Genomic DNA, 23,549 nt, shown 5'->3' on the forward strand with positions numbered 1-23,549 from the left:
ATCTCATTGAGTTAGTTTAATAACACATTGTTACGTTGATATCGTGGCCAGCCCATAGAACATTGGTAGTTTCAACGGAGACCATGGTTATGACGTGACTTCTGATGCCCTGTTTACCCAATATGTTTTCTCGAGGTGTCTTCGACGCTTTGGGAAGTCAAAGCAAAATGGACCACGAACTTTTGCCACTCTTCATATTTTACGTCCGGATTCTCTCCTTCTAGGTCTCTAGTTCTCACTCAACGCTTGTCAAGCTCTATGCCTCCGTAAAACTATTCTGACCCCCGCTACAGACCACTGCTAACTTAGAAAGCAGCGCGGATGTGAACTCTCATGTTGCCGTTGCCCCAAGCATTGTTCTGTCCATATACGAGGCCGTTGCGGGTGCAGGCATCCATGATCTGCCCAGCAGAGCGGGCAACGTTGCCACAAGGGCTGGATGTATCCCTGGGGGGGTTTCCACCGATGGGCACACCGGTGATCCGAGCTTGGCCGCGGCTGCAAAAGGAGGTACCGCTGACGACAGCATTGCATGCGACATTGGCGCGGGCAGCGATGAAATCAATGCACCAAACCGCATCAGCGACCTGAATTCGAGATATTAGTGAGCCCACACATACTCCCCGAGGGTCGTCGTGAAGACTTCACGACAGGGAGGTGGGGACAGTGGTACTGACCGAAGCAGCGCCGCCAGGCTTGTCGAAGGTGCAACTAACATCAGCCTGACGCTTCTCGAGACCATCTACAGATTCGAGTATGTCAGCCTCTTTCACATGCTTCTACGGCCGGGATCAGTTCTCCTAACCGGTTGAAGTCTGGTTGAACGCGAGGGCGATAGCCTCCTCCGGCGAGGGGTGGTTTCCGTTGGGGTTGGCAATGATATCCTCAGCCCACTTCTCAAAAGAGAAGGGCACTGCCACATCGACGGCTCTTACGTCAATACCAGCATCCGTAACAGTTGGGGCTGCTGCAATAAGAGGGGTGATTGCCAGAAGGCCGGCGGCGCGCATGAAGTTGACCATTTTGGAGTATGGTCGATGTTGAAGGAGAACTTGAAGTTGAAGTAAGGGACTAGAATATGACTTGCTGGTTTGAAGGAGAACCAGACGAAAGGTGTAGAGCGACGAAAGGCTTTATAGGCAAATTTATGTGGCTGTTAGGCCACTCAAGGCCACTTTTCTTCTTAGAATGGTTGTAAGACGTGTATGCTGTACAACAGCTCGTTTGCTATTTACATATTGCCAAGCTCAAGCATCCACCGTTAGCAATTCCCCAAGCCAGGAACTGAATCCTTACAACGGAGCCGAGGCAACATCACAAGGCGACTGGTTGAAAGTTCGATCTTGCTGCACGCTTTGTACGTGGAAAAGTCCCAATTTCTTCAGTGATTGTACCCCATAAGACAATCTAAAAAGCTCCGCGTCACATCCACACGCAGCCGGCCGCGACGGATGGATGTTGGCTAGACTCAGCGGCTCCGGGTTGCATTGCGTCCAGGTAGCAGGCTTGGCTATTCTCGGCATGGGAAACGAATATCTCGGGCAGAGGAATGAGAGACGAACTTCACCCCGCTGATTGCGAGCAACTAGCGCAGGCAGCGATTTACTTGGTTTCTTGCCACGTCCCATAGGCCGGCTCGGATAAAGTAGACTAGGTTTGATAGCCCCGCTGCGGTGTCATATCCGGTGCCCGGTCGTAGTGTATTAAGGTAGCCCCAGCCTGCAAGGGCATATCCATGACTACCTGGCTAAAAATACGATATGAAACAACTCAGAAGAAAATGGAATTTGCATTCCGACTTAGCCTGAGCTACTGTCACGTTCTGCCTCGGTATGGAACGACGCGGTTTATTCAAGTTTCTCACACAGAGACAACGAGACAACTAATTGAAAACCGCCTGAAGACCGCGATTCATTGGCGAAGGTATGATCAACCTCGCTGCCAAACCTCACCATTGGACGGGTTAAGATGAATTGCAGAGACAAGACCCAACCCTCAGGACATGATTACTCGTCATTTCGTCTACGTGACTTGGACTGAGCTCGAAGGCTAGATCTCTAATAAGTTCTCTCAAATGGAATCATAGAATTGCATGTGCAAGTAGGATCTCGCAGTATGACTGTGAGCTAAAAAGTGGAAATTTCGTAGAAATCTTCTTCCAAATCCGCCCCTCGCTAATTACTAAACACCGATACCGCATTGAGATGTTCCATGCCACATGCCACCTAGCCTAGCTCTGACATGGCGAACTTTCGATATCTCTTTAGTTTTCCTCACGGGAGTATTTGAAGAATTTGTGGATATAGGCCTTTGACATTGCACAGTCCATAGACCCGTCTGCGGTAACCCAAGGCAGGGGACCCGAAAAATGCGTCATGTAATTATCAGAGGACTTGTCGATATCTCCATAACCCAACAAAAGTCTGCTGTTCTTAGGTTGATAGCTGAAGCATTTGCACTTGACTGCCTCTGGTGCCAGTTCTCGTTCTTGGAGTTGGAGGAGGTCGCATGTGCAATGCCCTATCTGGAAGTGCTCAGACAGGCTCCTAGAGTCACGCTATCAGTATCACTCTGCAACTCAACCGGCAAGAGCCTAGACGCGACTTACGGTTCTGAAGAGCTGCTTCCCCACATAAGCTTCTGCTCTCCGATTTCGCCAACAAAAGCTGTGCACTTTGCCAGAGGCAATGCCGCCCTTTCCCACCCCTCTCGACTTACGCAACATGCTTCTAGCACGTTGTCGTCGTTGACACGAGCAGACAGACATCGGCCCTTGAAAATGTTGAGAACTGTTTTGTTTGTTGAAGGAAGCGAGTCCATGCAACTGGCTAAGCTTTGGTGGGATGCTGCAATCGAGCTAGGGTCGATTACTAGCTCAGCTCTTGCAAAAACTGCGAGAGCAGCAATGAGTATTGTCTTCAACATGGTTTTCGAATCTTGAAGTGCTTGATGTGTTTGTGGGGTTTGCTATGTGTGCCGATCTGAAATTCTAACAGAGATTGCTGCTTTAAATACTTTGCTGGTTCCGACCCTGATGGATGCTGAAGTTGAGTTTTCACGCGGCTCGAGACCGAAGGGGTTCTCTTGATTATGGAACCCAAACTTTGTGTCAAGTGATGCACGATGCATTGAGTCAATTGAATTTGGGCACCACGACCTTCAGGTTGAACCCTTGACTGGAACCGCGAGCCGGCGCAGGCACCGGACCGGAACCCACTCCGCCGGCGCCGTCGTTGACCCACAGTCGGCGAGTCGGCCGACCTCAGCCACAGCACGTGATCGGACATCATTCTACCGAGCGCGCAAGCCACTCATGTGTTTCTAAGCGGAAGATTCCAGAACGCAGCATTCACCCGCGCTTCCCGGGCGAAAGTGGGGTCGGGGGAGGAGCAAAGACCCCTAGAATCCAATCCGACCACGCGGAAGGACGCAGCTGTTGGCGGGGTCCCGCCTGAAGGTGTCGACCTCGTAGGTAGCAAGCACCCGGTTGCCATCCAGCAGCAGCAGCAGCATCAGTAGTTACCAGCTTCGGTGGTTGCAGCAGCAAATACCACACCACACCTCATATAGGTTCTGACTCCACGAGGCTGAGTCGGAGCATCGGTCGGCATGCCCAATTCCTCCTGCTGGGCGTTACTTTAGTTCCCGTACCTCATACAACTTCCCGATCTCGACATCCCGATCCACCCCGCCGACCGATCGAAACACACACCTACATGCTCTGCGCTGGAGTCGAATAATCTCCGGGTTTCTCTGGCAGCAGCAGTCCTTCTTTCCGTTCTTGCTCGTTCCATGCACTGGTCTTCCCGACGACACCTGCCGACGGCCACTTAATACTGCACTTGGCCAGTCATCTTCGCACTGCATTCCGTCCTTCCAGTTCAAAGTCTTGATTCACGACTACCAATCGACACGAACCTAGACAAATCCACCCATCGTATCAATTTCCCACGCCAGTGCGTAGGCCTCACTGCCGACAGGATAGGATTCACGATGTCGAGATCAATCCAGCTTAAGGAGGAGGGTAACCGCCACTTCCAGTCAGGCGATTATGCCGGGGCAGAGGCATTGTATTCTAAGGCGTAAGCACTCATCTTCTCCAACTTGACCCTGTCCAGCATGCCAGGCGAGCTTAGTACGTAGAGACAAGTTGCTGACAAGGACATCGAACAGAATCATCGCCGACCCTAAGAATCCAGCCCTTTACACGAACCGCGCCATGGCCCGTCTAAAGCTCGAAATATGGGACTCGGTCGTCTCCGATTGCGAGTCCTGCCTGGGCCTTGCCCCTGATAACCTGAAAGCCCATTATTATCTGTCCCAGGCCCAGCTTGCGCTGAAGGACTACGAATCGGCCCTTACAAATGCCCTACGTGCCCATCAACTGTGCGTCCAGACTGGAGATAAGTCTCTTGCGGCGATCACAGCACAAGTCCTCCGCTCGAAGAAGGAGCGGTGGGATTGGAAGGAGAGGCACCGCCTCCGCGAAGCACATCAGATGGAGAACGAGATCGTCGAGATGATGGAAAGGGAGCGCAAGCAAGCCATTGATGACGCCATGGACGACAGCGAGAAGAAGGAGATTGAGGCGGAGTGGGACAAGAAGATTCAGCTTTTGAGAGAGACGTTTGAGAAGAGCCGACCGGTGGAGGAACAGAGAGGCGAGGTTCCGGATTGGGCGATTGACGATATTAGCTTCGGCATCATGGTCGACCCCGTCATCGTAAGTTTGATTGCCATCATGGATCCTCAACCATCGCTGACTGGTTTCTATAGACCAAGACTGGAAAGTCTTACGAAAGGGCTTCGATCATGGAACACCTCAGGAGGCACCCCAGCGACCCTCTGACTAGGGAACCTCTTTTGCCATCCGAGCTGAGGCCCAATCTTGGACTCAGGCAGGCGTGTGAGATGTTCTTGGAAAAGAATGGCTGGGCGGTGGACTGGTAACACGAACACACAAACCTCTTCTAAAGTATACTTTTGGCGGTACACCTTCTTTCAAGCTTGCATAGCACGGCGTTCTGGGGTTCAGCGGGATACAAGTGAGTTAGTTATAAGAACAATCTCCATAGCGAGGCCTGGAGGCATCTATTTCTAGGCACTATGAGGTTTACTCTCACACTGCTGCCATCGTGATGCCAGAGAAGCAAGGTGCGTAAATACGACGCCGCAATGCCGGCATCAATGATTTCCCTAGTCCTGGAGCGACTAGGAGCTACCGTAGCCCCGGAATCGTTAACGATTGTATGGGGCCGCCACGGCCCCACCACTAACGCTCTCGCTTGTCGGCCACCCGCCCGGGGTAGGTCGAAAGTTTCTCACACAAACAGGGCGTGGCACCGTGACGTCTCTGAAACCTCCCAATCATGAGGAAAGGAAACTTCCCAAAATTAACAAAACACAAAAAATGAAACTGGATGCCAATCGCTGACGGGAATTGAGCCCGACGTGGGGGTCGAACCCACAACCTTGAGATTAAGAGTCTCACGCTCTACCGATTGAGCTAGCCGGGCGACTGAACCCAGCTTGTTTGATGGTTGGGGACCACCGAAGCTCAAGTGGATTATGAAGATAGCGTGACACATTTAAGCGAGCTAGTAGGTTAGTTCAGAAGCCTAGCACCTTTTTCGGCCTGCATTAGGCTGTGAAATTCATCTTTGATGCTCTGGATACTATGTCTACCGTTTGGATGTGCTGGTTATGCCTGGCTCCTGAAGAGTCGAGAACTGACAGAACTCAAAGCAAGTTCAGGCTCAAGCGACAGACGAACCACCATGCTTTACAGGTTGCCGCAACCTAGGTAGCCGCAACCTAGCTTCCGGCAACTTTAGCGCCCAGAACTAGACGTCCAAGGCATGTGTTCCCGATGGCTGGGGTTTTCTCTTCTTCATTGGTATATCTTTTGATCATAGGCCCATGACCATGGTTTGTGAGGAGCTTAAATGAAAGCTGGTGCTGTATTGGATTTTCTAAGATATTCCTTTTCAACAGCGAATATTTCAACCAAGTGAATTAGCGGCTGTTAATTTGATTGATTGTTGGCAAATTGAACAAATCTTGTGATGTACCACTGATTTCCTCTGAATATATGCGTATTTACTCTCTCACTCGTGAAGAAGAGCTGACATTACCCCCGGCCGCATCGGCCTTACAAAACCATGGTCGTCTTAAGACTCGACGTCCTTCTTCTTCGGATGAAATGTGACTGAAGAAACACCGTGTCGAGTAAAGTCTCCCCAAAATGTCCAATTGATGTAGCCACCGTCCCCAAAGTTTACCACTTCTCCATCATGAAATACGAGGAGACGGTAAGGGAGTGCGCCATTGCGGGGGTCCGAGTAGTGAATAATCTTGTCCTCTTCTATCGAATTACTGTTGAAGTAGTACTCGAGACTGTCATGGATCACTAGCACGTTGTAGCGACCCCGATGTCGTTCTCGAAAGGCGTATTCTGCAAGTCGGCCAACCCATTGGTCTCGACGAATCTTGTCATTATCCGAAGAGCAGATGTAGGCTGGTATCTCTGTTGAAACGTTCTTTTCAGGCACCCCTTGGAAGTCAGGGGAGTTCAGAGAGATTGGCCCTCGAGGCTTCGTAGAAAAGCGCCGGGAAAGCAAAACTAATCCATTGATGATGGCAATACTGAACAAGAGGGACATTGGCCAACACCATCTTGCTAAAATTGAAGGCGTTTCCATTTTACTGAGTTGGAAAAAGCGGTGCTAGACAAGGCTTCACAGTCGTGAAAACTCTGTAGGAGAGACAGGATCCGACCATCATTTGTAGTAGCCAAGGCTTCGTTTCTCGGGCTCTCGGGCTTTCGGGTACAGCTTCCACAGCAAATCAAAACTGGATGAGGGGCATCTGGAACGGGCACCCCCGGCCATCATCAATTTGGCGGAGGCCGCCTGCAAAAGGGAGGCCTATTAGATGAGGTGCCGCCCATAATTCACACCGAAACACTCTTCAAATCAGGCGTGAGGCGCCCGCATGGCATGCGAAGTTGAGGCACATAAGAGATGGAGCGTTTTTATTCGTTCGTTCTTGTCACACGTTATGAGTTGTCCATGCGCCCAAGATTCAAATGAGGAAACAATGCGGCACGTCGAGATGGCGGTGGCCTATTAGATATTGGGGGCAACTGGGTCTCTCCCCAAAAATGACATGTTGGATGCTTATATTGTCTTGGCATGCGAAGAAGGCTCTACGTTCCGATCTTTCTGACCCGTCACCCGAGGGCCAAAAGCAAATACTTTCTAAATATTTCTGTCCCGCAACCAATCGCAACCAAACGGTGTCACTATCCTCCCATTTCTAGCCAAAGAGCATCACGGGCACTTGGCGCGCAACCTACAAGAACGCTCAGCATTCGACACACAACAACAACAACAACAAGTAACAGTATCACAGAAACACTCGTCATCAGCTATCTAAACAACGCATCGACGAGATGGAGGTTTTCGCGTTTGTCGCAAGTGTTGGCAGCTTCGGGGAGCTTCTGCTGAAAAGTTTCAGCGCCCTACATCGTCTGCAAACACAATTATCGGAAGCGTCAGATGAGATCAGGCGCATTTCCGGGGCCATGCATCGCCTGAAGCATGTGCTGGATGAGATACAGGCCTTGGGTGCACCAGAAAAAGAGCTCATCAGCAAGAAGCCAGATACTGGAGTCCCCTGGGAAGACCAAACTGCCGCTGTGAAAGCTGATTTAGAGAGCCTGCTGCAGGCGCTGCAAAAACTCGAAAAAGAATTCAACAAGCCCACAAAGACTTCCAAATCGATACGGGCACGATTTAAAAAGGTCTTTTCCAACCAGGATATAGAGAATTTCGAAAAGAGACTTTTTGATCATCAATCTTTCTTCACGTTCATGCTCAGCGTTGTACAAGAGTTCGTCAACTTAATATAGGTTTCTGCTAGTATTCGATGACCAAAAACTAACCTTTTTATTTTTAGGAAACGTCAGAGAGAGTTGTTGTCTGAGCTGAAATCTCAAAAACATCGATTGCCGCAAGCCTCTCCCATTGGCAGTGTTTTCCTTGTACAAGACGAAGATCTGGACATCGGGCTCCGGGGTATTGTAGCCAAAGGAATCGATCATTTACCATGCATAGAGCCCGAAGAGTGGCAAGCAAGAAGCGTCGTTAAATCCACCATCAGTCATCGCGGATCGATTCTCGCAGAGCCAAAGTGGGACGCTAGTGTCGTCAACTCGGAGCCAGGTCGCGTCCAAGGCTGGGACTACAACCACAGTCTTCTGGGCAAAGTTGAATTGTTAGCCCACGAACTGACATGCTGCATTTATTCGATTCGCATACCAATCGGAATTATTTCCGCTCGTCGTATGACATCAACCACCACATCCCGGAGAGGGAAGGCCTTACGTGAACAGAAGAGTTGGTGCCTCGATGTGTTTCTTTACCCGTGCGGCTTTTGGACCAAGTCAGTCTCCCGGTTATACTTTCAGAAATCCTGCTCCGGCGAGTTCAAATTCGTACCGAAAACGTATGGTTACAACCAGGACCCAGATCTTCGCCGACACCTAAATGCTGGGAATCTTTCGGCCATTCTTGAGATGTTTACGGAAGGGCGAGCCCACCCAACCGATATTCTTGCTCCCTCAGGAAATTCCCTTCTTCATGTAAGTATTCAGAAGAGATGAAAGAAAACGGCGATATTGACAAGCAACCAGGAGATTGTTGTCAGACACGGCATGGGCATTGACATGCTTGGGCTTTGCCGAATCATTCTAGGCTCAACTAAAGCATTTGACGTGGACTTTCTGAATCAAAGTGGAAAGTATGACGCTTACGAAGAAGACGAATCACCGGGCGCATTACGATAGGAATGGCTCACTAACGTATACTTAGAACTCCACTCATGCAGTGTTGTCAATTCATGCTAGAAAGCAGCAAATCTTATGAGAGGATGCAGCCGATGGCAAGTATTCTCATAGAGAATGGTGCCGATCTCTCCATTTGCGACAAAGTTGGACAGTCATCATGTCTTCTGATGTTCCAGATGCCTCAAGGATTCGATTACTTCGATGAGGTTCTGTATAAGTTCATCGACCTCGACATGCTTCAGAATCTTCGCCCGACAGACCTGTGGCTCGTGGCGTCTTTAGCACGATCAATCCCTTCCTTTAAGAGCAAGCTCGAAGCTGAGTTTCAAGGGATACGAACACCTATCGGGATCTCATCTAGTATCCGTCCCCGCATCGAACATCTGCCCGAGCTGGATCCTCAAAAGCAAGCATCATGGGTAAAGAGTGCGTCCAGCCTTGACAGAGTCACTTTTCTGAGAACAATGTGCTCTTTTGGTACCGTAGACATGATTGAGCCCTTCCTCAAATGTGGCATTGACGTCAACGAAACGGAGATGTCGGATGGCAAAACATACATTCGTCATGCGGCCAGAAAAGGAAACCTGGAAGTGGTTATGGCTCTTGCTCAGGCAGGAGCTAGCTTGGAGCAGGTGGAATGGGTATCTAAGAGCACCAATCTTTGTGCCTCGGTTTTGGAGGATTTGCTCGAGCGCTGGGCTTTCATCACTCAACGAAAGCCTATTCCCGGCATCCAGAGATCTTCCCCAGACCCAGAACTTTGGGTACTGCCGTGGCTACTGAGACAGCCGAATCACGAGAGTCACAACGCTTTGTACGCCGCAATGGGATGGGAAGCACATCTTCCTCCTGTAATCGCGCCCCTCCTAGAGTATGGGTATGGTCGGAGGGATGGACAACCCGCCAAAACAGACCACGGCCAAAGGTGCGGCTCGGAGGTGGTAGATGCAACGAAGAATAGGAAACCTTACCTTAAACAGCTATTAGATGCCGGCCTTGCTCTCGAATGCGAAGATTGCCTTGGTATCAGTGCTGTTATATATGCCGTCGACTTAGGGGAGCTTAGGGCACTAGAGATGTTGATTGAGGCCGGGGCAGATGTGAACCGGCAATGTGGTTTCGGTATTACACCATTGGAACTGGCAACCATCAACTTGGGACTTCCACACCCGCGGGCGAGAACTCGAAGTTTGACATACATGCATATTCTGCCCCAGGACGGAATAGGTGTCAGCCTCGATACAGACCAGAAATTGTATGATTGTATCGTCAGAGCACTTAAGAGAAAGGGAGTCGTCATTACGATGAGCAGTATGTACCCGGATCATGATACCGTGTTTCAAATTCTTTGCTGACCCCAGGGCTTCAGATCCAAAAAACCGGCATAAAAGCCACTATTTATTACAAGTTTTTGCGGCAATGATTTTTCTTTCTATTGGAATTGCTGTCGGATATATTGGTGGTCATGGTTCATCTCTCGTGCACAGAGGCAGTATTCGCGGTGACGAGTAACGAATATAAATTCGATTGGCAAAAGGTGCGAAGCGGCTGAAAAGTCCTGTTGGCCCCGAAGCAACATTCTCTGTATAAGCATGACATGATGTAAAGGAAGTTGCCAACAACGGACTCTCACATAATGCATTGAGCTACAACTCTTGAGGTAGCTGATGTTAGAAACGTACTTAGAGTTGTCGGTATCGGTGTTCCCACAGGGAAGGTTTAGCTGCTATGAGAACGACCTCTGATAACCACAGAGAAACCTGGAGAAATTCTCCAGGCGAGTGACGAACAGCAAAATAAGTCAAATTGATGTCTACCTTCCCACTCAGCAAAGCTTATCATCATGCAAAATCCATGAAGGGCGACTCGGTGGACATCATCCTCAGAGCTCCTCAAATATTGAAGGGAGCTTATGAATCACCAGCTGCTCTTCGTTCTCAACAGTAACCTTGCCGTCTTTCAGTCCTACGATTTGCTGAGCGATATCGTTCCAGAACTCGCATCTATTCCTCGAATTCTGGTCATCGGATGTCAGACGGAACGCCGAGTGGAGAAACCCCGGGGCGCGGACTTGGAGGACACTTCGCAGCCTATCGTGGTTACCATCCGCCACAGGCCAGTATAGTCGCGTAGTTCTTGGTAGGTTATTCGGGTCTCCATTCATAGCAAAGGATGCGAGATATGCCTTGTACCGCGTCGCTACCAGGCCCTCAAGTACTTTGGCGTAGATCTTGGCCAGCAATCTGCTCCTCAAAAACTTGGAGAGGAGGCCCACAACTTGCTGGACGTTGTTTGAGAAGAGAGGGATCAAGTCGCTGGCATGGTAAGCCAGAACTCTGAAAGGGTATGCATACTCCATCATATATGACCTGTCGGAGTAGGCATCGTAAAGGTCTCGGGTGTTGCAGGTGAAAGTAGAATCCTGAATCACCTCCTTCAAACATGTGGTGTAGTTGTCATGATGAAAAGCCGAGCATTTGTACTGTTGACGTATCTGATCTCTAATGTGCGAAAGTTTCTCCCCGGGGAACATCATGGCCAGGTAAGAGTTGAACTTTGCCTGTGAGTCCATGCCTGCGGGTATGAATGACTGGGCCTCGTTGGCGCAGTGAGAGACGACAGTGGACCAGATGTTATCCCAATAGTTACCTATTTTGTCAAATTAGAGTCTTCTCTCCTACAAAAAGTGATGGAGTATGATCACAGAGACATACCTCGAGAAAACGCGATTGTCGGTAGAGTCCTTATCCATTTGCCATCAACAGAAGGCCCGACAGGTGCCATGCCAGTCTGCTTGACCTTGCCAAAGAACTGCTGATTTGCTTCAATCAATTTGGCCGATCTGGCGTTGCGCAAGCAGTCAATGTCGTACTTGTCTCCGCAGCCAGCCAGTTCAGAGAACATCCGGTAGGCCTTATCGAGCGCCCCGTCTTTGGAGTTATCCCATTGCCACTCAAATGCGGGGCTCTGGACTAGGAACGTGTTGAAGTTGGGGTCTTTCTCGCCGTCTTCCCGGATCAAATGATGCATGATAGAACCAGCCCCGGCCGACTCGCCCCAGGCGCTGACGCTGTATCGGTCGCCTTGAACTTGATCAATGTATTCCTGAACCCACTCAAAAAGGAGGGCCTGGTCATAAAGAGCGGCATTCGGCAGCCCGCTGTCCTCCATGTAGGAGCCTGCGAGCCATCCGAATGCACCTAGACGATAGTTGCCAGTGATGAAAATGGTACCATATCTTGACGCCTCAAGAAGAGACTGGCCTGTGTAAAGAGGACTGAATTGATCCTTGCTGCCGAAGGCGTACGCACCACCATAGAGCCAAACGACGACGGGGAGGCGCGTGGAATCCTTGTCAAAAGCTTTGACTGGTACGTAGATATCAAGGAAGAGGCAGTCTTCATCCTCGATGATGCTGGTGTCGGGTTCTTCGTAAATCAGATTTCTCCCACCAGGTGGATTTTTGAGTCCGTTCGGGTTGATCTGGATGCAACTCCGGCCGCCTCTGCTGTCTTGAATGCTGTCGTCTTCCCAGTCGGGGAATGATGGAGCGCCGAAGCGTTCTGGCTTTGCGCCAAAGCGCACGTTTCTAAACACGTATATCTGTATGAACTGATTAGATATCACAGGTCAAACACATATAATGTTTTTCTTTGCTCACATCCTCGTCTCCTGGAAATCGGGCAGCTTCCCAAGTACCCCACGGAAGCTTCAGCTGCGGAAGGTCATGCTCGGTCCTGGCAACGGCGCACAACGCTAGAACCGCGAAAGAAAACAGAACTTTGAGCATGATGGCAAAATGTGCACCCGCGATGCGGAGTATCTCAAAGTTTGAGGTGGTGAATTTTCAATACGGTGGTCCGAGGAAGGCTGCTCTGTGCTCGTGACCAAAATGGCTTGCGCAAGAAGACGTTGAGCGATGCGCGCCCCTGGCGGCTTTCTATTAAAATCTGTCAATGTAATGAGATCCTCTCTCCAAGTCGACCACCTCTACAACTTCTCACGTTCATGAAGAACAAATTCCTGGTCGGGGATTTAATTGCACAATGGTCTGATCTTACATGTCCGAGCAGCCCTGGGATCAATTGTCTTGGACGTCATTCTTCTTGGAGATGTGCGGATGTTAGTCCGGTGCGGGGAAGATGAACCTTGCCGCCTTTGCATGGAATCCAGGATACCCAAGCTTAAACGGAGGGGAAGACGGGTGTCTGATGTCTTGCATTTCAGCTGGTGCCTCGGACAGCCCCCAAGTGAGAGGCGCGCAGTGAGCCACGCAGGCAACGGTGTCTACCCAGCCTTCTATATATCAAGCGAGACACAAGCACCACTGGAAATATAAGTGAAAAATTCCTGATTGGAGAACATGCACTGCGCCCGAGTACGGCGTTAGGCTCGAGGTACTTTGCCATTGGGAAAAGTGTCTTGAATCTTGTTATTCTCTTTGCGTCAAAGGGAGGCTTTCGCTCGAGACAATGTGCCCAAGTTCATGCAGCGCACATATTTGAAGCATGCATATTACCATTCTGAGAAACTCCATACCAGTTGGTGTCTTGAGTTATCATGGTGAGATCGTGTTCACGAAGCCATCGCCGATGATCAACAGGGTGCGTGAAGAGAACTACTACGGCATATTTTCACCAGAATCAAATGGTTCATATCGGGTACCACACGGATGTTCAGTCACCGAAAATCTTTACTACCAGCTGTCGACGCTTTCAATACAATGCATTTGTTGCCGAGGTGAGGGCGAATTGATATGTACTTTCTATCCCTGAAGTATGACCAGAAAAGAATTGGTGCACGAACGCGCTCCATCACGTAGCTTCGTCGAGTCTCATCGAAGATACTCAGGCAGAAGTCTTGCCACGGATGATATCGGCAGCCTGCAAAGGAGTCACTGTTAGTGGGATTCAATACTAGAGAACACTGGAGCGCAACTTACTCTCTCAGCGACAGCGTAAACAGTTGTCATGATGTGGGTGGCAGGAACCAAAGGCATGATAGAGGCATCGACAACACGCAGACCCTTGACGCCGTAGACCTTCAGGTTTCCATCCACGACACCGCCCTCCTCCTTGGCGCCCATCTTGCAGGTGCCGACAGGGTGGTACAGAGTTGAAGCCTGCTGACGAATGAAGTCGCCAATGGCCTCATCGCTGGTAACGTTGACACCGGGAACGACCTCGACGGGAGACAGCTGCTTGATGGCGGAGGTGGCAGTGAGGGTACGAGTGAACTTAACGCCCTCGGTCAAAAGGGAGACGTCCAGAGGGTTGCGGAGGAAGCCGGCGTCGGCGACGGGGGCGTCGAATGTGCTGCTGGAGGAGGCCTTCACACTGCCACGAGAGTAAGGGTGCTGAAGACCAAGCACCATGGCACCGTCGGACCAGATAACCTCAAGAAGGGCGGAGTCAGTGGCCAGAAGACGCTCATTGAGCACCTTCTGCTGGGCCTGGTAACCCTTCACAACCTCGGCCGGAGTACCAGTAGGAAGGAAGGTCGTGCCGTCCTGAGAGGTGGCCTGGGTGTTCAGAGACTGGCCAGCCTGGGAGTAGGTGGACAGAGGGAGGAAAGCCAAAAAGTCGCCGGTGGGGGATGCGAAGGGACCAGTGTGCTGGCTGTCGTACTCGGCTCGGGCGGCGGCGGCGAAGGTCTCATTGCTCGTCAGGAGGCTGCTCACGGGCAGAGTCGTGTTGACTAAATCATCATGTTAGCTTCGCCGGCTCTTTGTACGCACGCACGATTGGAAGGGAAGTCCTACTGGTGTTAACTACAGTCAGAAGAACATGATCATGCAAGTTCTGGCCGACAGCAGGGAGATCGACAACAGTGGAAACACCAATGCTCTGGTGGAGGGCAGAGTCACCGATACCAGAAACCTGGAGGATTTGAGGGGTGTGGAAGGAACCAGCAGCAAGAATGACCTCCTTGCTAGCGGTGGCAGTCTGGACATTGGCACCCTTGCTGGCGGCGAACTGCGAATCCGTTAGTCTCAGAGAGCCCCGTCAGGCAAGACAGGAGTCATACCTCCACGCCGGTCGCAGTGACTGAGTCGCCAGAACCAGTAGTCAAAACCTTGGTAACCTGTTGTCCGGTAAGAAGGTGCAGGTTCTTTCTGGTGGTGAAGTTGTCGTAGTAAGCCTCTCTGGCGGAAGAACGAGTGTTTGTCGTGGGGTCCTGGTTGTGAGGGCAGAAGTAACCACCGATGGGGCTTCCATTGGCTTGATCCTTGGCAACAGTGATGCCGAGCTCCTTAACGGCATCAATCATGTACTCTGTAATATTGTAAGCTTCCAAAATAACCGCAAACAGTTTCTCTCAGCAATAACGTACTGGTAGTGGGCCAGAAGAATGGAGAGTACGTGACTTGCATCAAACCGTCCTTGCCGTGAGCAGAGTCGTCAACCTCGACACCCCATTCGGAGACAATGTCTGCCTTGGGAGGGGTGAAGATTTCATTCTAGCCAAGTTAGCCATCCCCTCCGGTCAATCGCGTTGTCGGTTAAGTTGGCACACCTTCTTGAAATACGGCAGAAGAGAGTCCCAGTTCCAGCCAGTGTTTCCAAGCGCCTCCCAGCGGTCATAGTCGGATTTGGAACCTCTGTCGAAGACCATTCGGTTGAGTTTCGTTGAGCCTCCAACAACCCTTCCTTGGGGAATAGAAACGGTACGGCCTCCGAGCGCATCGTTGGCGATGTAAGTCGTGTTCCAGTCATACTTCGTTCCAATAGCGCCTCCTGCCAGACCCGGAATCTTCACAAAATCTTCTCCCGCGTCACTGTAGGCTGACTGTCAGTATCGCTGTTAAGATACGAATTATGTTCAACTAACAGTTCGCCGGCCTCGATGATCAGAACGGACACATCTGTTTCGAGTCAGTTGGTGCAATTCAGCCACATTTTCCAGAATGACGTACTCGAATCCTCGGAAAGTCGGTTGGCAACCGTCAAACCACTCGCACCGGCTCCAACGACGATATAATCATAACTCGGCAGCAGGTTGGACTCGTTTGCGCGCTTAATACAAGGAGAGGACGGACGAGCAAGCGCTCCGTAGAGCGGCATTGCTGCCACAGCTACAGCCATCTTCACGACGAATGCCATGGTGACTGTTTTCTGCCGATTCAACTCTTAAAAGACAAAAAAGAATGAATGTTTGTGCGTATGTACAGGGGTACGACAACGAGTGAGTAGAGACGCAAAGAGTTGCAGATGTGTATCGACTCGGGACGACCCGATATGTATACGATCTGGTCCTGCCCCTGAAGATGGGACTGGACCATCTGATAATAAACTACATGCGCGCTTGCAGCCGACCTACCTGCCTGTCTTGTTGATGCTGCCGCTCCTACTTGCCGACTGTCAGCTTTCTTCTCCACCAGAGTCAGGGGGTGGGAAGCACGACAAGCGAGACAACAGCGCGCTGTAGGCCTGGGACGCCGACATATTGGTACTGAGAGAATTACGTGACATAGTGCGACGATGCCAACAGAACGGGTAAGAACGACATATTGGGTAGCACGGAGACCCGCAAGGAAGGCAAGGAGGAACCTGCAATCGGACGGGTGAAAGTCCCTTACGAACATCAGCCGAAGCTTGGTATTGGCAGTTCAGAAGGTCTTGGGGTGGCGCAATGCTGTGTTAGCGATGGCTCGGTCAGCGAAGACAACTGTAACTGCCACACGTGGTTGACAAGCCAAGTGGATTGTAAGCCGGTTTCTGGGAATGGTCGCCCGGAGATTGCGCCTGCAGTCGACTGGGAACGATTTGCCGAAAGGCAAGGATATTGAATCATTTAGGTTCATGCTGGTTGAAACGGCGCGTTAGCCAAGAGGAAGAGCTTCGCCCCGCGATAACTCACCCGCTAAGATGCTGACAAACTGTCCAGCTGAGCTCCAAGTTGCCGCGAATAGTCTTTTGAGTTCCCGTGGCCAAGACATGTAGAGTGTTACTGCATAGTACGGAATCATCGTGCACCCTCATCTGCAGTGACACATGGCGATCGAGGATCATCGCCGATAGCCAGATTTCGTCCCATCGCCGAAAAACGTCCCTGAAAAAGAGTGCGGCATCCCAAGTACCCCGGGTCCGCGACTCATTGACAAGGAACCCCCCACTTAATCCCGGTTGCTTCCTGCATCCTGCTCCTCCACGATTTTCTCCCCAAGTCGGCACCCTGCCGGCCGGTGCGGCTGCAGTTGGTCCTCGGCCCCTCTGACAACCTGCTTGTTTGGCACCATGCTACGGACAGGCTGGAAACTTCGACATTTGTCTGGTTCGCTGGGTTCTGTACATTGGATAAGGTACACGAAGAACATGGAATTGGGGTTTGACTTCTTTGATGGAACTGCAATGGTGTCAAAAGAGCGCGCCGGCAGGCAACACGTTCAAAACAAACCACGAGCGTTGAGCAAATCTCATCGCAACTCGATGCGTTTTTGACAAATTGGATTTCCGGTGTCGATCACGAAGCCGTAGCGCGCGGCTCCCGGTGCGGAGGCCAGCGCTCTGCTTGTCTTTTCAAACGGCATTGCAGGAGGCTATGTCGAACCATCTCCATCTTGAAGTTAGCTGAAAAGGCGCTTTCCTCTCACACGGTATTTACATGATTCTTTTCGGAAACCTCGGTCCCACAGAACACCAATAGTGGAAAGACATATGAGAAGACGCTCAAGTGTTACGAACAAGTACGCAGTAAATAGACACAGTCGTGTAGCGCAGTGTAGACAAGCCGATGGACCGTCGGCAGCATGACAGCTACGAATTTGGACCAACACTACCTTCGGGACTTGTGGCACCCAATATCGCTCACCCCGCTGTGCTCGTTCGGGGGCCACTTCCCGGGAAGATCTCCTTCCTGCATGCAACCCTCTCTCTCAAAAATGGCAGGGCTTGAGAGAGAGGGTTGCATTCTGGTAGACGAGAACCGCCTACCGTAGCATTGGAATAATTCTACGACGTCTACAGTTGTCATCATTTTGGTCGAGGCTATTCCTCTTGGACGGGCTTGGCCGTTCGGGAACGAGGTCGTTCCGACGCCATTATTTTCGCACATAATCTTCCAGAGACAGCCTCTGTATCAAAGGTGAGCTAATTCATACGCAGCTCAGTAATCGACCCGTCCCGGTCAGCGCTTGGGGATCTCATGCTCAGAAACAGTGAGCAAAACATACGTCACTGTTTGAAGCTTCACTGGCTTCTATTTGGCTAAACGCTTTGATGGCACCTACGTAAGTCTTCGAACTCCAACCCAGAATAGCTTGAATGACCCTATATGACAGATGACCAGCACCGAGAGACAAATAGGGAGGAGACAGTCTTGGCGCTCCATTGTTTCCACCTGATAAGAATGAAATACTCCTAAATGCATGGAGTCGTGTGGATAAGAGGGGTTCAGCTTAACTTTAAACTCGCTGATGGATTTCTCGCTAAGCGTCTTACATAGCAGCAGGTTTCAGCCATTTCTCTGGTCCAAACCTCTGCGCCGGCGGCGTGCCGACCTTGCAGTACAGAAAATGGTCAAAGCAAGTTTTCCGAGCTGGGTTACTCCGGCAACTCACAAGGTGTCTTGCATGATAAACAGTGCTTGTCAGGCTCGTTCATCTGATGCTCCCCAAACCCTAAATCATGTCGTTAGTGGACAATTTAACTGGGGGAAGTCTCACGACAGTAAAATAATAACAGGCTCGACCCTTGAAAACCCAGTAGTTCGGTTCAATCTATCGCATGCGTGGAAGGAGCATCGCAAGTCTAGTCTGCTTAGCAGGCTAGCGGGCCGAGAAACGCCAAAGCGCAAAGGCGCAAAAGCGGACAGTTTGCCCTGGCTGAAGTCCGCCCTTTCATTCTTTCAAGACCAACGCAAGAGCCTAGTCGGCAACTGTCGCTCTCAGATCTCATAACTCAACTTGTTTTCCAACTTCATGAACGCGAACCCCCACATCCCGCGAACTCTTCACCAGATTTCAGCGTATCAGTGCTTGCGGAACCACTAAGATTATGATGTTTATGCGGTTTCCACGCACTATTTTCCGTCTCTATTCTCGCGGCTTGCCTCTGTCGCAATTTCCCTTCTCCTTATTCACTGTTTAGCAAAGCGCGTAAGACGACATTCCTAGCGGAAGGGTGGCCACTTCTCGTCCGGGTTCACCACAAAAAGCGTTTCGTCGAGAACTATCACGAGGCAAAGATAGAGTATCAATCATAGATATGAAGACTAGGCAACGAGCCATTTAGGATAGGTGTAGGAATACAACTAGAGTGCTCCAAAATTCGCTGATAATTGCCTAGTCGTTGTTACTTTTTCGGACTGACGGGATTGGTTTTGCCGTGTACAGTTCGAAGTTCAGCCTTTCCGGCAATATTTGTTTCAAACAGTGTGTTTAACTCATCTTCGAAGGAAATTTCATTGTAAGAGCGTAAGATATGAATCCAAGTTGTCGTAGCTGGCTGCACAGTTGGTGATGCGCATGTGATCACTTCATGGAGGCCATCGGCGTAATCTGAAGGCCGACCGAAGTGGTTGCTTGTCCCTCGGAATAACTTAGACATCAGATGAGATGGAACCAGCTATCTCGAAAGTATCGTGCGAACAGAAGCATGATTCTAGATTAGTTTGTTCCGTAGGCTGCAGCATTATTAGCTTCCGAGTTGACTTTCGTCGACAAGTGACGGAAGTGAAGAGCTCTGGATTGGGATGTTTTTATCGACTTAATGGATGTCTAGCAGAATATGTGTGATCCTAAGAGCGCTCTGTACAATTACTTAAATGATTTGACCTGTTTCACAACATTTCTACCGGTATCTGGCCAACTCAAATGGTTTCTTTGCGTATCAATTGAGTAGCCCAATAGTACGGTCTATTCGCGTCATAAGCTCGTTGGCCATGATCTCATGGAAACAATCAAGAAGATTCCGTCCATTAAGTCGTGTGTAGATATCGGCTCACCAAAGTCGAGAAAGTGAACAAATGGCGGTGATTGTTCAATTGGCGACCGGTTCGGCACAGTTCCGGCACTCCGCCATCCTTAGGACGCGTATGATGTCTTCGACCGGCTTGAAAATATAGACTACCTTGTTTCTTGGAAGTTACCTCTCGCAGCCGATGGCCACCATGTCGGCATCGCCACGAAATTCTGAAACAGGGGATAACACCGCCGCGAAACTGCAACAACGTCGGCGCCGACTTGCTACGCTCCGCCAATTCCGGGGTCGGTATCACAAGTGGACTTGACACCGAAATTTTGATTTACTCGCCCTTATGGAACATATCTCGGTAATTGCTGGGTGGTCTAGTCATTTTGCTAAAAGCTAAAGTGATAGGGGGCTGGAAGCGTAGAGTCCATGTCGTCTGCGAATACATACTTGCTCTCTAACACACGCAAGCATCGACAAACCACCATACACATATCTGTCTTATCAATTGGAGGGTTTTGTATCGCCAGTAATTAAGTGTTTATTTGAAGTCTCTGGGGCTAGTATCTGTTGACGTGAGAACTTCAATTTGCCAAACATTCCAAGCAGAATAATCGCAAACCATTGGAAAACTTCCAAATGCCAGAAAATGCAGACCCAGCGTGCGATGCGGACCATACTATACGTCTCTAGGCGAGCTAGATGCACAAAACTCCGTCAAAGCCATGAAGAAAGGGTGACTTTTCAGCACGGCTACAGTCAGCATCAAAGCCAACTTTCAAGCTTCAGTCATCATCTTGGCAGTAGACGAATTCCGGCACACATCAAATACTTTCTTCTAGCCTTCTGGTCACGAAAAAAACTGAATAATATTCGCGCTTCGCCGACAAAGAGTCCCACTTTGAGCTCAAAGAAGATCTCAAAGAATGACGGACTCGGTGGCGTCAGCTAGCGCTTCGCGCCGCGGAACCTCCGTGGTGCGCCCGTCCGTCTCGCTCGTATGCTTGTCATTTCATCCTGATTCAGGCAGCTACTTTGCCATTTTTAGGTACTAACAATCTTCATCACACATATCCCCGTGGCCGGCAAGACCTGACGAACACCTTGCCTCGTTCAAGTCCTGCAGACCCCCGGTCGACGCATTCAGCCGGCTTGGTATCTCCGACTGCATCATTCGATTCGACTACGCACTGTCCCTGTGTGGGTACCCTCGACTTGCCCTCTGACCGCACGATTGACAGTAGGCTCAACGGTAGAAGCGCCGAAAGTAGCATCCACATCGGCGCCGTGAATCATCAACCGGTACTGAGCGTCGGGCTTCCGGTGCTCGGCGTACGGCAATAGGAGCGCTACAGATCTCTCAGGTGCAACATATCAGTGACTTACGACATGCTCTACACCCCTCGTTGTGCTAACGATAGCAGATGAGCATATCTCGTTAAGCCACCGTACGCACGCTCATAGTTGAAGCAACATGCCTCAACCATTAAGACCGGGGCTGCCCCTTTCGGAAGCCGGCTTGGGTCGGTTAAGTCAAGAACAGGAGCCCAAATCGAAGCCAAAAAAAACTAGAAACCGCAGGATTCTGAGTTGCCTTCCGTGTCGACTACATAAGCTCAGTAAGAGAAAACCCCTCCACGCTTTCCTGGGGCAACCTTGCGCGATACCGAGCGACGAAGAGCTTCTCACTGAGACTGACTGAACAAGAATGCGATAGGACCATACCGTGTCACACATGCCGTCAATATAACCGACAGGATCAATGCCGTCTGCACCCGGCACCTGAAAGCGTGATCAAGCGTGGCCTAGCCCCCTCGCTTCCTCAGATGTCTGGGAAGAAAGCTACGTCGGCCCTTATAACACAATCAAGTATCACCAACATGGTACTGCCCGCGAGCACACTTCCGTCAACGCCTTTGAGTGTCGCAGCGATCACCAACACCTCGGAGGATGATTATGGTTTCACGAACTCCCAGACGAATGTGTCAAGTGATCAAGTTCGAACGGCACCAACGACCTTAGACTCGGACCTTCAGTCGATCATTGAAACGCGACTGAGGCCGATGCAATATGCAAGAGGGTCCCCTCCATCACATCAATACTCGCCGAATACCGCACCTCCTCATGTCAAAGAGGCCAACCTTTCAGTAGCGTCTTTGGCCTTACAAAATCCATTCTCATCCAAGACACCAACCCTGTTTGACGAGCCTCAATTGTTCTGGAAACGGTATCTGCTAAGCTTGCTTCCTGCTCAGACCCAAGCCGATTTACTGGTCACTTACTTCTTTGAGAACATTAACTGGATCTATCATGCTATCCATGCCCCATCGTTTCGAGCCCAATACTCCATGTTATGGTCAAAAAGTGTTGAGGACGTCGACCTAATATGGCTTTCACTATTGTTCATCATGTTTTCGCTCAGTTCGCTCTATATACCGGCCCCAATGGCTGAAGCAGCAGGATTTGAGGTCTCAGACCTTGCCGCCCTGTCACATCGATGGTACTCTGCTTCCCGCCAATCTTTGCAATCGGGCGGGTATGAGTCCAAGCCGACCTTGATACAGCTCCAGGTTTTCATTGTTACCCAGCTGTACTGGTACGGAACTAAGGACATCGAGGCTCTCAATACGTAAGTCTCAGCGAAACTTCGTCTGGGTACCTCATGCGTCGATAGAACTAATAAGATCTTCACCAATAGGCACCTAGCACAAGCTATCCGCCAAGGGCAAGCTCTTGGTCTTGACCGGGAAAGTCCACCATCCATCTCGGATTGCCTTGAGAGGGAATTACGGCACAGAGTTTGGTGGGATCTGGCTGGGGCAGATACGTACGTTCATTGTTGCTTGCTGAGGTGCGGAAAACGGTTCTCTAACATGACGCAGGTTCCAATCACTCTGTCTAGGAAGACCTCCTTTGCTGCAATCGCATCTCTCCAATGTCCCATTCCCTTCCAACTGTAACGATGTCGACATCAACTCTGTCTGTGCTCAAGTCAAGCCTCTGAACGAGCCGACCGAGATGAGCATGCACCACTTTCGCGGTCGAATCTTCAAGGTCTTCAACAAGCTGTGGTTGGACAACGGTGCAAACCTCGGTTCTCATGATTTTGTGTCAAGCATCGATGCTGAGCTTACGGCTATCACCGACCAGTTTCCGTGGTATTTCAAAGACCCAGCACGGAGTGTGGAAAGCAAGGCTCCGGCACTTCCACCAAACTTTGGCTTTGTTCTGTGGGGTCACCATCTACTAGACAGTTGCATAGCAGTTCAGAGAGTACGGATGTACCGACCATTCCTTCAGCTCAAGGCCGGCGAAATGTTCCAACGCTGTGTCGCGGCGGGGTCGTCGACATTGACGCTGTACAAGGCCCTTCGCTCCCCCGACGAGGCACGTTTCCGACGATCAGATAAGTTGCGAATCCAGGCGTATCACGTTATTTCAGCCGCCATTGTTCTTGCTACTTTTCTTCTGGTAGAACAACCCGCCAACGCAGCCTCAATCCGCCATGATATTGAGATGATAGCTTCAGACTTGCAACCCCCCGCACCGGGAACTACAGAAGACAAACGCTCCATCGCAACTATCGACGACGGCCTCAAAGTGCTGCATCAGATCTTGTCTATATCCGACAACAAAGCTTATAATCTTTCACAAGATACTGCAGGCCCTGCGGCGCTGGCACCAGGGATTTCTTCCGTGTTCGGCGGAGAAGCCACAGCTCGCAGATATCTCGAGAGATGCGCTTTCAAGTATCTTGGATGTGATGATGTAATTCACAATGGACAACCCAT

The 23,549-nt window shown here is 50.5% G+C and overlaps 4 protein-coding genes and 1 non-coding gene across 5 annotated transcripts; 1 reads left to right on the forward strand and 4 right to left on the reverse strand.

The window, feature by feature from the left end:
* Positions 1-305: 305 nt before the first annotated feature.
* Positions 306-1,022, reverse strand: COL26b_004990 (uncharacterized protein; the record flags this gene model as incomplete). Its single annotated transcript, XM_053177848.1, has 3 exons — positions 306-587; positions 678-742; positions 806-1,022. The coding sequence occupies 3 exons, from the start codon at positions 1,020-1,022 to the stop codon at positions 306-308; spliced, it is 564 nt and encodes a 187-aa protein (XP_053038157.1).
* Positions 1,023-3,993: 2,971 nt separating this feature from the next.
* Positions 3,994-4,950, forward strand: COL26b_004991 (uncharacterized protein; the record flags this gene model as incomplete). The annotated part of the gene is made up of 3 exons (XM_053177849.1): positions 3,994-4,082; positions 4,174-4,723; positions 4,777-4,950. The coding sequence occupies 3 exons, from the start codon at positions 3,994-3,996 to the stop codon at positions 4,948-4,950; spliced, it is 813 nt and encodes a 270-aa protein (XP_053038158.1).
* A 493-nt stretch (positions 4,951-5,443) lies between these two features.
* Positions 5,444-5,516, reverse strand: COL26b_004992. The gene has a single exon. It is a non-coding gene; the product is annotated as a tRNA-Lys (tRNA).
* Positions 5,517-10,730: 5,214 nt separating this feature from the next.
* Positions 10,731-12,638, reverse strand: COL26b_004993 (uncharacterized protein; the record flags this gene model as incomplete). The annotated part of the gene is made up of 3 exons (XM_053177850.1): positions 10,731-11,497; positions 11,563-12,451; positions 12,510-12,638. The coding sequence occupies 3 exons, from the start codon at positions 12,636-12,638 to the stop codon at positions 10,731-10,733; spliced, it is 1,785 nt and encodes a 594-aa protein (XP_053038159.1).
* A 1,057-nt stretch (positions 12,639-13,695) lies between these two features.
* COL26b_004994 (uncharacterized protein) lies at positions 13,696-15,951 on the reverse strand (the record flags this gene model as incomplete). Its single annotated transcript, XM_053177851.1, has 8 exons — positions 13,696-13,731; positions 13,791-14,545; positions 14,610-14,823; positions 14,876-15,123; positions 15,182-15,308; positions 15,365-15,626; positions 15,680-15,713; positions 15,765-15,951. 8 exons carry the CDS (start codon positions 15,949-15,951, stop codon positions 13,696-13,698), a joined length of 1,863 nt encoding a protein of 620 aa, XP_053038160.1.
* Positions 15,952-23,549: the final 7,598 nt, after the last annotated feature.

The sequence above is a fragment of the Colletotrichum chrysophilum genome (genome assembly GCF_026319265.1).
Source record: "Colletotrichum chrysophilum strain AFK26 chromosome Unknown scaffold_32, whole genome shotgun sequence".
In the NCBI taxonomy this organism is placed as follows: Eukaryota; Fungi; Ascomycota; class Sordariomycetes; order Glomerellales; family Glomerellaceae; genus Colletotrichum; species Colletotrichum chrysophilum.